The following is a 17,125-nucleotide window of genomic DNA, read 5'->3' as shown; positions in this document are numbered from 1 at the left end:
AATACCCCAGGGACCCGGGCAGGATGGAACGTTTGGGTTCGTGCGTCCTTTGTTTGAAGAGCTTGCTTCCTTCTCTGGCTATATTTAATGATTCACCTCCCTGTTGGTGGAGCTTAGTGTTTTCGTGGAAAACACATGGCTGTATTTCATATTTGGAACCTAAAGGAAAAACCAAATGGCTAAACAGAAATGGGATATTTCATTTTCCAAGTAAATTCACTAGGATCTTTAAATATTATTTGTAATAAATTCACTGTATTCTGTCAGAGCCCCAGAAGTTCAGTAAATCAACATTTACCAGAAATGGTTACCAATAAGCAAAACTAAATACCCCGTTGATTGGGAGTCAGGAAGGGGGTGAAGGAGTCTGAGTTACGGTCCTTGGAGTCACGCCGAAGACTCGAGCCCTTTTCACCCCAGCATCTTTGCCAGCCTCCTTCCGCTGCCGCCTTCTGTCCTGGGAAGGGTCTTGTGGAAAATAAAATTTCTGTCCCACTGAGCAGAATCAAGTCTAACTGCCGCGGGGACACGTCATAACCAAGAGTTACGATCTCCATCTCCACTCAGGTGGGTCACCTGGACGGCAGTCGGGCTTCACTCTGAGGCCTAACTCCCCCTCTGCGGCACAGGAGGGTCTCTTTTCGGGGGGCAGGAGCCGGGGACCCTCCACGCTTCCAGGGTTTGTCCGGCGGAAGCAGCCTCCTCCGTCCTCTGCTTGCTCCCACGGCGCCCTCTAGTGGAGGGACCGTTCCCACTTGGTGACACTTCCAGGAAAAGCCAAGGAAGGATGGGAGCCTGGTCAATGTCAGCCCTGCCCCAGCGGGCAGGTGGGGGGGGGGGGGTCACCACTGAACCCCAGTCCCCCTCCGCCCCTGTCTGGCATTGCCATCTAGCAGAACTGAGCTGGGTACTCGGTGGAGTCATGAAGCCACTGGGAGTGCTGTTCCTAGTGTCACCGTGATGAGGTGAATTACGAAGAGGTGATAAAAATCTTTTCTGGTTCCACCCAGGATCAACAACTCCTCTCCCGTGAGTCAAAACGTAATAAGATGATAGAGCTTTTCCGATGAGAAAAAGGAAACGCAGAAAAGCAAGGTGGTTGGTTCAAGATCACATGGTCAAATGAAAGAGCCAGATACACACCAGGGCTCAGAGGCCCAGTCCAGGGTGAAAGGCCTTTTCTACCTGTGTCACCATCAAACTCTATCTTTGTTCTGAATGGAGCGGAGAAGAGGAAGTGTTCATGCTCCCTCCTTCTCCAAGGAAACCAGAGAAATCGGTAACTGCAGCCTTCTCTTACTCCTCCTCCCGGGGATGACAAAGGCCCCCAGGTGACTGGGGATCCTTTCCTGTCATTCCGTAGCATCTTTCACAAGATGGCGCACGGCATGGAAGAGTGCTCAAGGGCATAGATTGGCGTTGGCCGAACCCGGGTTCAAGCTTTGCCATTTACTAGCTGCATGTAACTTTGATGACCTGACTTCTCTGAACGTATTCCTTCGTGTACCACAAGCAAGAACTACTTCATAAAATTGCTGGAAAGATTAAAAGAGAAAATGTACCGAAGATTCTTAGTGCACTGGCTCACACCGAGCAAGCTCTCAGTAAATGGCAGCTGCCGTGGATATTCCTTTATCCTACCCAAGATGCTGTCAAGGAGCCCAGTCAAGAGCAGAATAGACTCCACAACCCCAGGGGAAGCCAGGCTACTAATTTACTACCCATCTTGTCAGAGGACATTCTCCTAATGCAGGCGAGTGCCAGCTTGAGGGACTGGTCTCCCCGTTACTGTTCTGTCCCCTTCATCTGTGTCTCTCTTGGTCTGTTAAAGGATGCAGCCTTACACGTGGAACCCAAGAAAGAGAAAATGGAGCCAGACCTGGAGCAGGGCGAGAAACAAAGACTAGATAGCGTTACCAGCAGCGAGAGCTTCGCAAGCTCTGGGTTTCAGGAAGACAGAAGTCTGAGTGATGCTGAGGAAGAGGAGGGTAGGTATTAATTCCTTCCTGTCCTACAGTCTGAGATCTTTTTACAGCATGCTGTGCACCTCTGAAATGTTTTTCTTATTTATCACCCTAATAAACATCCGTGGGAGACTCGAAGCATAATGTCCTGGGGAGATAAGATTTGAATTTAGATTATTTACAGAGTTACTAATTTTGACAGGGAACTGTACAATTGTCTCCCCTCCGGCCTTTCTATCTTAATGGATCACCCCCTGCCCCCCATGCTTGGGCAAAATGGGCTAGAGGCCTGGAAAAATCGCAGATATTCATGTTGAAACTCAAATGCTCTCGAAAATGAACTCTGATCTACTTGTTGGTTTGCTTCGTGTTTTGCTAACATTGTTCCAGTAAACTGGGACTTGGTGGCATAACAAGAGCCATTACAAACAGTTACGGTTTTAATGCTTTCCAGATTCTGACGATTTCTACAAGCAGCCCATCACTATGGAAGATCTGATTTCTTACAGTTTTCAAGTGGCCAGAGGCATGGAGTTTTTGTCTTCCAGAAAGGTCAGCCTCACTCTTTACTGTTTTACTTCTTCACCAGGCCTGGTCGTGTGGATGTTCCCACGGGCAAACACACACCTTTGCTATAAATCCACTCCTCCTCGTGTTTGCTTGTATGTGTGTCCTTAAATGTAGAGTGAACTTCACAACACACGACTTAATTTGTCCTGATGAGAGTGAGGAAGTTTGCGAACAGTGACTCTTGGGTACCAGCAGGTAGAACTCAATTCCAGGGGAAAAGCTCGCTGGGTTTCAGACTAGATGAACGTGGCGCCTGTGCTCCACAGCGTCCTCTGGCGTGTTTTCAGAGCTGGCCAGGCTCTCAGAGTCCACGACTCCATGGGAGGGCATCTATTAATGCACCCCAGTGGGGTCCCCCCCGGAAACTCCAGCTAGACCGTGACCTGACCTCAGCAGCTCAGGGTAAAAGGTTTGGGGGAAGCCGTGCTCCCTGGGAGAACGCGATGGCCAGCTCTGTTTCCCCGACGCCGTCCTGCAACACAGTAGCAAAGGGGATTCGGGGCCTTTCTTGACTTGGGGGCCTCCCGGGGTCTGTATCGGCAGAGAAGCGCTTCACGTTTGGGGCGACGCCACGTGCCTCGGGGGCCGCTCCCTTCGTGTAAAGGAAGCATGCGAAACGGATCCCCGAGTTCGAAGGAGAACGCTGGGAAGGCGCAGGAAATCAGCCGATGAGGTCAAGGACACGCGCTGATCACGCCACTGTTTCATTCTAGTGCATTCATCGGGACCTGGCAGCACGAAACATACTGCTCTCTGAGAACAACGTGGTGAAGATTTGCGATTTTGGCCTTGCCCGGGATATTTATAAGAACCCCGATTACGTGAGAAAAGGAGATGTAAGTCAGTTGGGTGTTTCTTGGGCGCGTTTAGGCCCAATCATTTCCAAACCGCAGACCGAAGCCCTCAGCAGAGGTCGCTGAAAACCAGCACACGCTCTCTGTGGAGACGAACGGTCCGCGTGGACCGTGGACCCGAGAGCCCTCGCGCGGGGCTCCGGGAGGCCACGGTCCCCTCCTCCTGTCCTTGCCCTGTTCCTGCTCGGCTCCTGTCCTCTGGGCCCCGGAGCGCTGTTCAGTGGGCCCTGCGGAGACCACAGCGTCCCCCCCCGCCCTTTGACCCCTGGGGGAGTTCCCTGGGCCGCTGGAAAGAACAGCCTGGACTCTTCCCCTCAAATAAACCCGGGTGATGGATTCAGCAGGTGTACACATTTCAGGAAGGGCGGGGGCAGGCGTCAGGATGACCTTGCCGGGGAGGAAATCGCGTCCCTCCCGGGTTTGCCTTCAGACCCGGCATCGCTGCCAGCTCACACGGGCCTCTCCTCCCCGCCTGTTTCTGAACACAGTGTTATTTCTGCTTTTGCGGGTGACCTCCTGTGCCCCCTTCTTCTCTGGCCTTTACCCTGAAGCCTTAATTAAGTCCGTGTCTGGGCTCTGATGACTATTCCACAGTCGTGGTTCTCAAACTTGAGCGAGCACGCACGTCACCTGGAGAGCCTGTTCAACTGAAAGTGTTGGGTGGAGCCTGAGAATGTGCCCCAGCTGGTCCCAGGACTGTACTTTGAGAACCACTTCTCCACAGTTCCTTTTTTGTTTTTCTGGCCGCACAGTGAGGCACGTGGGATCTTAGTTCCCTGGCCAGGGATCGAACCTTCACCCCCTGCAGTGGAAGCGCAGAGTGTTAACTGCTGGACCACCATGGAAGTCCCCCGCTGTTTCTTTTTTTAAAGAAACTGCTTTTTATTTAATTATTCTTTAAAATTTTATTTTATTTTATTTATGGCTGTGTTAGGTCTTTGTTTCTCTAGTCGGGGCAAGTGGGGGCCACTCTTCATCGCGGTGCGCGGGCCTCTCACCGTCGCGGCCTCTTGTTGCGGAGCACAGGCTCCAGACGCGCAGGCTCAGTAGTTGTGGCGCACGGGCCTAGTTGCTCCACGGCATGCGGGATCTTCCCAGACCAGGGCTCGAACCCGAGTCCCCTGCATCGGCAGGCGGATTCTTAACCACTGCGCCACCAAGGAAGCCCCCCACTGTTTGTTTATTCATTTCTTTACTTTTTGGCTGCGTTGGGTCTTTATTGCTGCACGCGGGCTTCCTCTAGCTGCGACGAGCAGGGGCTGCTCTTCGTTGCGGTACGTGGGCTCCTTCTCATTGCGGTGGCTTCTCTTGTTGCAGAGCGCTGGCTCTAGACACGCACACAGAGTCAGTGGTTGTGGCTCGCGGGCTCTAGAGCGCAGGCTCAGTAGTTGCGGTGCACGGGCTTACTTGCTCCGTGGCATGCGGGATCTTCCCGGACCAGGGCTCAAACCCATGTTCCCTGCGTTGGCAGGTGGATTCTTAACCACTGTGCCACCAGGGAAGCCCAGCCCCACTGTTTCTTTTTATAAAAGGAAAACAAGCTTTCCTTGAGAGCCCCGATTTGCAAAGATGGCACCTATGTGTCAGCCTGTGCTTCTTTTCTGTCCATCTGTGTCCCTTTTAGCCTCTCCCTGGCCCTCCCCCTCTTTTTCTCATTGTCTCTCCACTATCCCAGGCTCCCTGTCAACCCCCATCCCTCTGAAGTGGCCGGGCCTAACTCACTGGGGTTCCTGCTTGAAACCCAGCCACATGGTGTCCTGAATACTGTCCAGCTGACCCCCCCCCCCATTCTATGACTTTTTAAATCCTGTCTTTTTTTTTTTTTTTTTTTTTTTTTTAATAGGAATGCCTTTCAAAATCCTTTTTAAGAAACATTCCAGGAAATTATCGATTTTCAGGATGCCTCCTACTTCAGATCACTCTTTCCCAGGCCCTGTAGAGTGCGAGCTGTTGTGGGGAGAAGGATTTCTTACAGAGTCAGGGTCAGGACACGCTGGGCTCGTAGGAAGGGCTTACTGAACAGCTATCGCCATCACAGGAATTGGTCCAGCACACAAGTCTCCCTCTTTCAGAGTAACACTGCACGTTATGAGTTTCCTCCATGCTGGGAAACCATGGCTGCTCTAGGAAATGACTTACAGGCCAAATGTCACCTGGGAGGTGACCCCGCGGGCACACGGGTTGAGCGTGCTTTGTTGTCACACCCTCCTGCTCAAGGCCCCCTTGCCCTTCTCTAGACTCGACTTCCTCTGAAATGGATGGCTCCCGAATCCATCTTTGACAAAATCTACAGCACCAAGAGCGACGTGTGGTCTTACGGAGTTCTGCTGTGGGAAATCTTCTCCCTAGGTAAGTCTGGGGGCAGGGCCAGAGCAGACGGGCCAGAACCGAACGTCCGCCCCCCCCGCTGAGCGCCCACGGGCAGAGCAGCATCTGAAACCCACGCAGGCTCAGGCGAGTGGCGTGTGCACGTGTGCCTGGACCGCAAAGATGTCCGTAGGGCCGTGAACGAGGTCTGACCAGAGTAAGACCTGCAGTCAGGCCTATCTTCAGCCAATCTGGCTACTCCTTCCCTGTCCTTGGCCCCCTTCTTCTAATTCCTCGGACACCCAGATTCCCAACGCCCGTTCCTCTTCCCTCCCAGCGTCCCCCCTCCCCGCAGAATTTCCCAGGAAAGACCCAACAAACACAGCTCAACCCGTGCCTCTGATGTCAGCACCGCCAGCCCCGGACACTGATTTATGCGCAATGAGCCGCAGGAACGCTGGCTGTATTTACCCTGCTTCCACCAACACCCACCGCGGTGGCTGGAAGCCTTGTCCAAGGCTCCCAAGCACACAGATGCGCCTGGGGCCCCCATCTGCTTGCAGACATGCACCGATGCTCCGAGGCCTCCCAAACGCTGGGTCTAGCCAAGAGTCTTTTGGACTTTGCCAGAAACTTGCCTTGCAGAGCGAATAAAAAGTCACCCAGTAACATCCCTGGTTTCCTGTAATGTGTGAAAACCATTCCCCTGCTTTCGATGACAGGCACCTGTTGCTTCCAGTCTTTGAAAGCAGCTTGGCGGCCACAGTGGCCCCGCGGTGACACACGGCCAGCACTGCACGCCGCCCAGCTGCTTCCTCCTGACAGCAATCACTCGAAAGTGCAGACAAACAAATGCTGAGACAGACTAGGTTCGAGGTCTGGAACAGGGCAGATCGGGAGGGCCTGCTCCCCCGGAGCCCTACCTCAGCCACCAATTGCCCAGGAAAACTGGCAAAAGGCACAGTCCCGGCTCCTCTGGGCCCCCTGCAAGCCCCGCCCCACAGCAGCCAGCCCAGTCCCGCAGCTCCTGGCCCCCTGCCCTCGGGCCCCTCACGGCAACCGGTCCCCCAGTGCCGTGCAAACCTCACACGACAGTAGTGAGTTAAAGTCATTCGCAGTGGGGTGGGAGTGAGAGCCACCAGGGACCGCCTCCGAGTCTACTGGCTTTTTAAAAAGCAGCTCATTAAGCCAAGGAATGAGTCTCTAAATGATGGGCTTTCTCTAGAGTTCCCTGTAGAGAGAGGGGGGGGACCCCTCAGGTGCCACCCTTTCTCCTGACCAAACAGACCAGAGCAGCCATGGGAACGGCCTGAGGGCATCTGACACCCAGCACCAGGGCACCGAGCAGCCGAGCCTGTCGCCAGCAAGGATCCGCCGAGCTGCCCTGGGGCCTGCGCTGTGCGCTGAGGTCCATTCCCATCACGGGGAGTTCACTACCCAGCCCTCCCCCTGGAGGGGGGGAAACAGACACGGAATCGCTCCCCGGGGCGTTTCGTGCCCCGAGGCCATCACGTGCCCTGTGTTCTGGTACAGGTGGGTCCCCGTACCCGGGCGTGCAGCTGGACGAGGACTTCTGCAGCCGCCTGAAGGACGGCATGAGGATGCGGGCCCCGGAGCACGCCACGCCCGAAATGTGAGCCCCCGTCACCTCCGGCCCGCGGCTCCCCCCGCCAGGCCGCCTCGGGAAGGGGTCGCGCTGCTGCCATTCAGAGCCCCATCCTGGGAGACGCGGAGGGCTCTCCTTACTGCAGGGTCGCCCCTGCCTCGCCCCCGGGGGCCCAGCCGTGCCGGGAGCGCATGCCAGAAGCGAGGCGTCACATCCTGGACCCGTCCCTGCCTAGGGCTTCTCTCCACCCCCGACGTAGCTGGGAGCCGAGGTTGGGAACGCGGCTTCTGGCTGGGAGCCCGGGCACAACTGAACAGCCCGCCCGGGAAGCGGAGGCCGGAGCCCCTGCCCGCTCACGGAGTGGGCCCACGGGCTCCGCAGCTGACCGGCCCTCCACGGGGGGCTGGCTGGAGCGTAGGGGGAGACGCAGGAGAGGAAGGGGGTCCGGACTGGGTCGGAACCCCGCTCCCCGGAGGCCTGTGTGGGCAGCGAGGCGCCTCCAGCCTGTGCGGAGCGGGGGGTTGGGGCTGCCGCCGGCGGCGCCTCCACTCGGACCGCGGCCCCAGGAGGACGGGAGGCCCGGGGTGGGGGCCGTCCACCTTGGACGAGCGCTTGCTCGCGTCTCTCAGAGTCTGTCTTCCTGACGTCCTGTGCGTGTTCTGCCCTGAGGCCTGGGCAGCAAGGTGATGACCCCGGCGGTTCTGTCAGGCCGCTAGACAAGGACTCACCCCCCCCCGGCCGCCCCGTCCACGCTCGCGGCGGTACCACCTTTCCCGAACCGACAGGGGGCCCTCCCCATCCCACCTGCACGGCGTGGGGCTGTCAGGAGCCCCTCGACGGCCTTTGGGAGGCGTCGGAGGGAACGAAGGAGGCGCGCGCCTGGCCAAAGTGCCCTCTCTTTCCTCCACGGCCCGGAGACAAGCTAGGTCAGACCCGGGATCAGGAGGACAGGGGACTCGGGCCACGGAGCGGCCCGAGTGCAGAGGGGAGAAGGGACCCGGCCTTCTCAGTTGTACGTGGTGACCTTGCCAGGAAAGCACGAGGCCCTTCTGAGAGCTGGGGATGCAGCTAGATTAGCCCCAGGCCTGCGCCGGACTGGAGAGAGATTTTAAAGGAAGGAGAGGTCTTAATTGCTCACTTCTTTTACGTGGTGGAGAGGGGCAAACACCTGGAGGTCTGGTTTAAAATGAGATGACTTGGCACTTTACAGTTTCCTAAGTGTTTTCCCCCTGCGTCGTATGAAGATCCCAGCCCGCTTGAGGGGCAGGCAGACGGGAATTTTCACCTGAATTGGATGAGTGATGAAACTAAGCCTCTGAGAAGTCTCGTGTTTTGTCAGCTAAGTAGACAGGAGGCAGATTTAAAGGCGATCCTCTGGACTGAGCTCCCTAGATCACAGGACTGTTAAATTAGGAATATACCCCACGTTCCTTAGAAGAAGTGTCTCTCTAATATGTCCACTCATGCTTTGACTTAAATATTTCCTTTGACTTTTCATATAATGTGAAAATCACAAGAGCAAGTTCCCAGTGACTACCAGTAACAATGACTGCAGCCGTTAACAGCAGCATTTAATATTTATTAGCTATTTAGTGCTTATGAAGCATCAGGCACTGTCTTAAGCACCTTAACATATTAATTTACCTCATTCTCCTAACAGCCCTATGAAGTGGGTGCTGTTACTATCTCCATCTTACAGATGGGAAAACCAAGGCACAGAACACCTAAGTGATTTGCCACTTTACCAATTAGTTAAGCAAACCAAGTCTGAGTCCAGAGCCCCCAACACCACGCTACACACCTGCAGGGTGTGTTTCCAGTTCTTATCCAGGTCCTGGTCCAAAACAACCCACATCGACTTTGGGCCCCAAACTCACTTGGACTTTATCAAACCTTCAAGTCTTTATATAAGGTAGCACTTGTACCCCAGTCCATAAAAAGAAGGATGGTTCCTCAATTCTAGGGGGTTTATTTTAGAAACTATAAAAAGAAAGAAGCAGCTTTGTGAATTGTTTGTTGAGAAGTCCAGAGTTCAAACCTTCAGCGTTTGAAAGCTGATGGAGTCATTTCCTCCGTGTTTGCTCCGGCAGCGGGAAGGCCCCGGGGAGGAGCAAAGGCAGCGCTCAGAACTAGGGATCTGCGACCTGAACTTGGTCTAAGCTGGCGTGTCCTTGGGAGCCTGGGGGATAGCTTGGAAAGGAAGCTTTTCTCACAGTCCCCTCACCGCTGGCTTGTTTTCTAGAAGGGCTGTGGGGTTGGGTGTAACTGGTGTCTCTTTTCTTTATTAAACCTGTTTACTTAGTGATGTAAAACGGTTTAACGTGAGTCACTGATTCCTCGCCCAGAGCCTGTTTAATCAGATGTCTTTCAATAAGGGAAGAAATAATGAGCGTTTTGATTTTTTTCCCCTTTTCCTTTGGTGTTAGAGACGATTTGCACTGAATTTTAGGCAAGAGGAATGGAAACTAGAAGTCAGAAACCAAGAATCAAAATAAAAAACAGCAATAGTCGCAGGTGGTCCCTTCGGCTGGTTTCGGCAGAGAGGAACCTGGGAGAATCCCGCACACGGGTCTTGCATTTCCGCCACCAGCTGCCTCTCAGCAGTGAAGTGATGCTGGTTGGGATAAGCCTGGGGCCTCTGCTTGACCAAACGCTCCCTACTCTTAGGGCCCCCTCCCTTTTTTTTGCCTGGTTCAAGCCTTTCTTGCTTTGGCTGCCTTGTATAGAACATCTGTGTATACATTTACTGTTCTTCCAGTGGCCTCTGAGAATCTGTTTCTTGCTAGAGACAAGGGAGCCTTAGACAAGGTAAGGCAGACACAGGCCGGCCTCTGCCACAGCCCATGCCCCTGGGGTGAGGATCCCAGACTCGAGTCTCATGACCACCTGCCTCTGTAGCGTGCATTTTTGTACCTATCTCAGTAAGTTAGTAAGATGTGTAAACGGACCTTAATACGAGATCCACGTGGGGCTGTCTCGTGCTACTCTAGCCCTTCGGTCGCTGGCAGGCTGGCCCCGGTCGCCTGGATGGAGCACGTGCCTCGAGCCCTCACGCTAAGGCGCTGCTCGTCAGGGAGAGTTCAGGACCAGCCCTGTGTCCCCCAGGGAGCAGCCACGACAGCCCAGAGGCCCCGCCTCCTTGGTGTCTGTAAGTTGAGCCCCACTGCGGTGGCACCCGACACCGGCCCACACAGCACGCTCACCCAAGGGCCCTCACCGCTCTTAGAACAAGTCAACACACAGCCCGCCCCTGGGATTTAGGTCAGACAGGTCCAGTAGATGAGACACAGGTGGGAGGCAACCAGAATCATCTTCTGAAAAGAGTCTTGACCCAGAAGTTGGAGGAAAATCAGCGATTCAGACGTGTGGTCTTTATGCACTCCTGTCCGTCCCTAAACAAAGACTTCAGTACCCGGCAAGCAGACACCCTATCAGGAGGCGGGACCTCAGCTCCACCAGCCAGCTCTCAGGAGCGTGTGCTTGTGAAGACCGGTGCCCGTGGCAAGTTCTGAAGACCACGTGGTCCTCCCACCCCCTTGGGTACCTAGAATTTTATCCTGGGGTCAAATCAGAGCCTTCGGCCACACACACCCGGGCCACACGGTTCTGCCTCTTAGAATTGTTTTTACTGAATGGTATTTTTTTGCTGTTGAGACTTTGGCCAGCATTGAAAGACAGTGCACAAGATCACCCCTCGAAGTCATTATTACCCGGGTGGTGATGATGCAGTTGAGAGGTATCTACAAGAGCCTCCTTTCAGATTTCAGTTCTGGGAACAGCCATACTTCTTCCAAGGAGCTGGTTTATTTTTAGCTTCCAGCTCACGTGCATCATTTAACTGGTTACCCCTTCCTTTCGCCAGCTGCCTGGAAGCTTCGAGCATTGCCTCCGTCAAACTACTCAGAATCATGATATAAACTGTACATGTTACCTCTGCCTGTAGTTTCACCGCTTTTCACTGTTATTTTTATATCCCTCCTGATACTCCGCTTTTCTTTTTTTTTTTTTTAAACCTCCCTATATTCTTCCCGTCTGTCAGCCACCTCACAGACTTTGACACAAAATAGGGACAGACGCTTGGAGCCGTGGGTGCCGCCCGCAGGCTCACATCCGAGAGGTGGCAGCAGGGGCGCGTCACCTCAGGTGCATCCTGGCGGCGCCCAGGTCCCAGCGCCGTCTGCCTTAGGAATCAGGGATCCACGCAAGGGGCAGCGCGTTCTCTTCTAGGAGATCAGTCTGACCTCCTTCGGCAGACGTTTGCTGAGGGCGCGTAGGCGGGCCCTGGGCTCGGTGAGGGGTCTGGAGGGGAGGTCCCTGCCCGCGCAGGGCTCCCAGCCGGGTTCTGACCCAGATCCAGAGCCCAGGCCCATTCAGATTTTGATCCGACCTGGTCAGAGTCCTCTCCAGTCTAGGGGATCTCCCGAGAGAAGAGATGACTTACCATCAACATCTCGAGGAGAACAAAGAGCCCAAAGAGAACAGATCCTTATGCCAGTGTGTGCACAGATGCCTGGCCGGTGGTTCGCCCAGAAGGGGCAGGTAGAGACCTCTACTCCCTGCAGACGTCTGCAGAGACAGGAGCCCGATACCCCTCGGTCTAAAATGTCAGGAGCATCACAGAGGAACCCTGCTGACATTTAAATCCCGGGACAAGAGTCGGCTTCTGGGACGCTAAGACAAGTGGTTTCATATCCAGGAGTCAGCCCGTACTTTTGCCTTGTGTGGGGAGAGGCCAGTTTGTGGTGGCGGCTTTGACACGCTGGGGGTGGGGTGGTCAGCCGCGTGGGAGGAACTAGCGTGCGGCCCGGGGAGCTGCCCACACCGTGTGGACGTCCACCTCTTGGAAGTGATGTGGGTCGTGCACGCGGTGCCTCCCCCCGCCCAGCTCCACCGCTGAGCTCGACAAGGCAACCGTGAGGGGTAAGACGTCCCATATGCTCACGCGGGAGCCCGAGGCAGCCTTCACTCCAGCCTGAGAAGGTCCCGAGACTGCAGACTGTTCACCCGTGGGTATTTGTGTCTATACCCACTTTCCACCTTTAAGGACACTGTCCTGCTTTGCACAGTGAGGGGAGGACATGACACTTCGTGGCCGAGTGACCACTGGCGTTTCCCCCCAGACGGCTGGGCTTCACTCAGAGCTCAGCCCCGCCTCCCCCCAACAGCCTGGGTCGTCACGGGCTCCGGGGGGCGGGCTTGTGAGTCTGCCTGTGTAGACGTGTTTTCCACTACCAGCAGGACCTGGCCCGAGCAGCCTTTTTGTGCGTCGCGGCTGCATACCCACATCTAAAAGCGGAGCAAACACTACATACTATGAGAAGCATCATCTTTATACCCATGACGACCCCCATCCCTTGGCCAATGTGGAGGGCGGTCTGTGCACTCGCCACTGCTCTCCAGCTATCTCTGCTGTGCTCTCACCCAACAGCTACCAGATCATGTTGGACTGCTGGCACAGAGACCCAAAAGAAAGGCCAAGGTTTGCAGAACTTGTGGAAAAACTAGGCGACTTGCTTCAAGCCAACGTACAACAGGTAAATTTATCTAGAATATCAGAAGGCCAAGTGCCTTCAATATAAGTCAAGGAGTGTCTTAGTTGTCTGTTATTTTAATGGCTATTAATAGGTGAGCTCACCGGTAAAAGAAAACACGTGTGTGGCGGGGGGGTGGGGTGTGTGTGTGTGTGTGTGTGTGTGTGTGTGTGTGTGTGTGCGTGTGTGTGCAGACTTATCTTCCCCAAACACAATCAAGATTGTGGAAATGACAGGTGAACTGAAACAGTGTCCCACAGAAACAGGCTGAAGTAGAAATGCACGCAACGAGACCTGTCTTTGGTGTTTCAGGGTGGCAAAGACTACATCCCACTCAATGCCATACTGACAGGAAATCGTGGGTTTACGTACTCCACTCCCACCTTCTCGGAGGACTTCTTCAAGGAAGATATTTCTGCTCCAAAGTTTAATTCAGGAAGTTCTGATAATGTCAGGTAAGATCTTTCTTTCCCCAACTTCATTTTATAAAATTTTCAAACATGAAAAAAAGCCCACCTCCTAAACCCAAACATACATTTTACCTTATTTTGTCTATGTACTTTATACGTGTGTATCTGTGTATTGTTTCTTTTTGCCGAACCTTTTGAAAAAGGGCATAAGGCACTGTTAACACCTTCCCTCTAAATACTTTGGTATACATCTTGTAAGGGATATTCTGTGCCACCACACCAAAAATTATCACACCAAAGCAAAGCGATAATCCCTTTGTACTATTAAATTTTCCAATTTCCATTATTTTCCCCAAATGTCTTATATACCTTTTTGAAAAGCATCCTCCAATCAAGACGACTTTGCATTTTCTTTCATTTCTTTAGTCTATCTTATTCTAGAAGAACTCCTCTTTTGTCCCCCCCCACCCCGTGACCTTGACTTTTTTCCTGATACCTTCGATAAAACGCAACAAACTAGATTTGTTTTCTTACCTCACAGTCTAAAGATACCTCTCGTTAGCCTAAAGGAACTTGGAGAAGGTGTAAGGGAAGAAAGATGTACTGCGTAGCCGCGCCGGGCGGGGTCAGCACCCCAGTCCTAGCAGCGACACGTGTGTCACACGCATTCGGTGCTAATGGTTGGACACGTGCCGTGTGGTCTGGCGCCATGCTGGGCTCTTGGCATACGTCACCTCCTTTAATGCTCAAACCAATCCTGTGCAGTATTCCTGTTATATAAGTGGGGACATTAAAGCTCCACAGAGGACGGCTCGCCAAAACTGTGCAGCTCAAAAGCTGCAGAACAGAACTTCTAACCAGGTGTTCTGACATTCCCTCCGTGTCCCCGTGTAGTCGGGACTCGTTTCAGGACTTTTAGGCTATCCTGTAGGCCTTCTAGCATTTCTGTCCACAGTCAGTACACTCCTAGGGCTCCAACCTCAGTTCAGCCAAGCTTGGCAGGCGACTAGGGAAGAGCTGCAAAGACTGATGGTCTGGGACAGGCCTGGAAGAAGTCCAGCGGCCGGCCCAGATTTGCGGTGCTGGGTCACAGGTCAGCGGCTCGATTCATACTTCACAACCAGCCCAGATGACTCATCCATTGCTTTTTTTTTTTTTTTGAAGATGTTGGGGGTAGGAGTTTATTGTTTTATTTATTTATTTTGGCTGTGTTGGGCCTCCGTTCCTGTGCGTGGGCTTTCTCTAGTTGCGTCGAGCGGGGGCACCACTCACTATCGCGGCCTCTCTTGTCGCGGAGCACAGGCTCCAGACGCGCAGGCTCAGTAGTTGTGGCTCATGGGCCCAGCTGCCCCGCGGCACGTGGGATCCTCCCAGACCAGGGCTCGAACCCGTGTCCCCTGCATTAGCAGGCAGATTCTCAACCACTGCGCCACCAGGGAAGCCCATCCATTGTTTTAAAGATGAGAAAAGTAAGCATGGATTAAATAAATGAGCAGGGACGGATTGGGTCAGACCTGGGGAGGAAGGTGTCAAAGTTACACGGGCCTTTCCAGTCTGTTGCTTAGCCTTGGGCCCAATAGGGAGCTTGCCTAAGAGATGGGGCCTTGTCGGTGGTGACAGGGCCTCAGGAGGGGGCGTACAGTGGCTCCCTCTACCGGCCCCTCCTAACAGATCAACCGAAGCTCAGCAGGCAGTCACAGGGAGCTCATCCAAATGCTACCCCTTTCTCCCGATCTGTGATCGCCAAACTGGATACACAAGACTAGCCCTGGTGCTCGATTATGCCATCGAATCAGCTGTGTGACCCTCACGGGTCATGTCCTTTCAGAAGTAGCAGCTGTACATGGTGAAGCCACGTCACCTCTCTGGGCATCGTTTCCCATTTCTTTGTAACATGGGTGTTTAGACCAGGTGACGACTCAGGTCTCTTCTCAGCCCAACACCATCTGGTTCCACGGGGGACCAGAGGCCTGACCACTACCGCACCTCTCACGGGTCCCTCTGGGGTGTTGCTCAAAACTACGCAACGTGGATTAGCAACCACGGGAGGAAGTAGCACCGCTGTCCCGATTCCCAGGGAAACACAGCCAGAGAATTGCAGCCTCAGGAGGGATGAGGCGACTCCTAGCACTTGGCTCCAGCTTAGCTGGGATGTGGTACCCATGGCCTCCTGACTAATCAAAACTGGATGCAGTTTCCTGTCTTGATTATTCTTTCTCCTTCTTTAGATATGTAAATGCTTTCAATTTCATCAGCCTGGAAAAAATCAAAACCTTTGAAGAACTTTCACCAAATACCACCTCCACGCTTGATGTAAGTAACGGAAGCAACCTACTCAGCGCACCCACCCCGTCCCAACACAAAGTCCAGTCGTCCGGTGGCTCTAGGTCAACAGGGGCCAGTAACCAGTGGTGGCTGAAATGACCATTTCAGGGGGGCTGACAACAAGACACAGAACACACAGAGCTAATCTGACAGTAATTCTGTAGTTTGAAGATGACCCAGGATTCACTCCAGGGCCCATGTCCTTGCCTGGGCATAACTCAGTGCCCTAGGAAACCTCACTGTGTGTTTCTAAGCTTCTTGGCCATCAGTGATGGAACCCTGCTTTCAGAGCATTAGAGGAACTCAAAGCTGTGCGAGTGGCCGCACCTTCGTGGTGCGACAGAGAGCCCTCTCCCACGAGCAGCTCTGAGGTCCTGGAAGGATCTCCTAGGCCTCTGCTCCCTCCTACGAAGTTTCCAGAGCTGAACATACCTGTTCCCACCCCACCACACAGGGAGCCGTGGCCGCTGAGCCTGTGCTCCGCGACGGGAGAGGCCACGACAGGGAGAGGCCCGCATACCGCAAAAAACAAAACAAAACAAAACAAAAAGATCTGGGATGTGGGGCTGAGAGAATAAGGGGAGGAGAGACAGGGCAGGACAAGAGACACGGCCGCCGCATCTCAGGGCCGCTCACGGGGTCGTGACCCAAAAAAGGCCTGTAAAACCGACTGTGGTGTGCAGGTGATGGCCACAAACAGCACAGCCGCCGACGCAAAACACCAGAACCTTCCAAACACAGCAAACACAGAGGAAAAGATGAGTTCAACACTAAAAAAAACCCACAAAATTACAACTAAGCTGGTGAATACAAAGGCAAAGTGGCTGGAAATTTTGGTTTGTTGCTTAGAAACACCGGTTTTAAGTCCAAGGAAACGATACGAAACAAAACATGGAAGGCTTCTTTGACCCTCAGCCCTGCCCACCTGAGTAGCTCGGGAATGGGGGCAGCAGGCCCCTTGCTGAGGCTCCTTTACTGACGGACAGTTAAGGACACAGACAGAGCCACGGGGGACTCAGGGTGGCAGGAACCAGGTGTGGGGTCCGCTCACCGGAAACGCGGTGTTAACAGTCAGGAGGACTCTGCATAAAACTCAGTGCTGAATACGAACCAGCAAGGAAACAGAATGGTTGGAAACCATCACACAGGAGGGCCTAAAAATTCTGCAGAATCTTCAAGAAAAATTAAACCGTGTCTTTATAATTTCTCAGAGTCTTTACATATCATTGCCAAGTCATGCACCCAACTATCTTTCATTTAAGCAATCATTTGCATAAAAGTTGACTAGGAAAAACACTCACCTGGTACCCGCAGTTTTCCCTTTTGTTTACACTTGCTTTCTTCACCGTCAGGAGGAAGGGCCTCAGTCACCGGGCACAGGATTTCTGTGACTGACAAAGTTTAGACTTGCCAGTACGGAGACAGTGCTGTGTCTTCGCAGGCAGGGAGTGTGGAGGGGAGGCCAGAGCCTGGTGACCTTAGACGCGCACCCGGACATCACACCGCGACTGGCACGGGCCCCTCCAGGTCAAGCAAGAGGTGTCAACTTTTCCTTCTA

The 17,125-nt window shown here is 53.7% G+C and overlaps 1 protein-coding gene across 2 annotated transcripts in view; it reads left to right on the top strand.

Annotated features, from left to right (window-relative positions):
• Positions 1-17,125, top strand: part of FLT1 (fms related receptor tyrosine kinase 1) — a 175,702-nt gene that overhangs the window by 152,745 nt on the left and 5,832 nt on the right. For both annotated transcript variants that reach the window (XM_059041793.2, XM_067016795.1), the window contains 8 exons: positions 1,832-1,988; positions 2,419-2,516; positions 3,248-3,370; positions 5,626-5,737; positions 7,229-7,328; positions 12,730-12,835; positions 13,145-13,287; positions 15,471-15,555. In XM_059041793.2, the coding sequence (XP_058897776.1) occupies positions 1,832-1,988; positions 2,419-2,516; positions 3,248-3,370; positions 5,626-5,737; positions 7,229-7,328; positions 12,730-12,835; positions 13,145-13,287; positions 15,471-15,555 (924 nt within the window). The remainder of the gene's footprint in view (positions 1-1,831; positions 1,989-2,418; positions 2,517-3,247; positions 3,371-5,625; positions 5,738-7,228; positions 7,329-12,729; positions 12,836-13,144; positions 13,288-15,470; positions 15,556-17,125) is intronic.

Source organism: Kogia breviceps, chromosome 16, assembly GCF_026419965.1.
Source record: "Kogia breviceps isolate mKogBre1 chromosome 16, mKogBre1 haplotype 1, whole genome shotgun sequence".
In the NCBI taxonomy this organism is placed as follows: domain Eukaryota; kingdom Metazoa; phylum Chordata; class Mammalia; order Artiodactyla; family Physeteridae; genus Kogia; species Kogia breviceps.
This window is presented reverse-complemented; position numbering and strand designations above follow the sequence as displayed.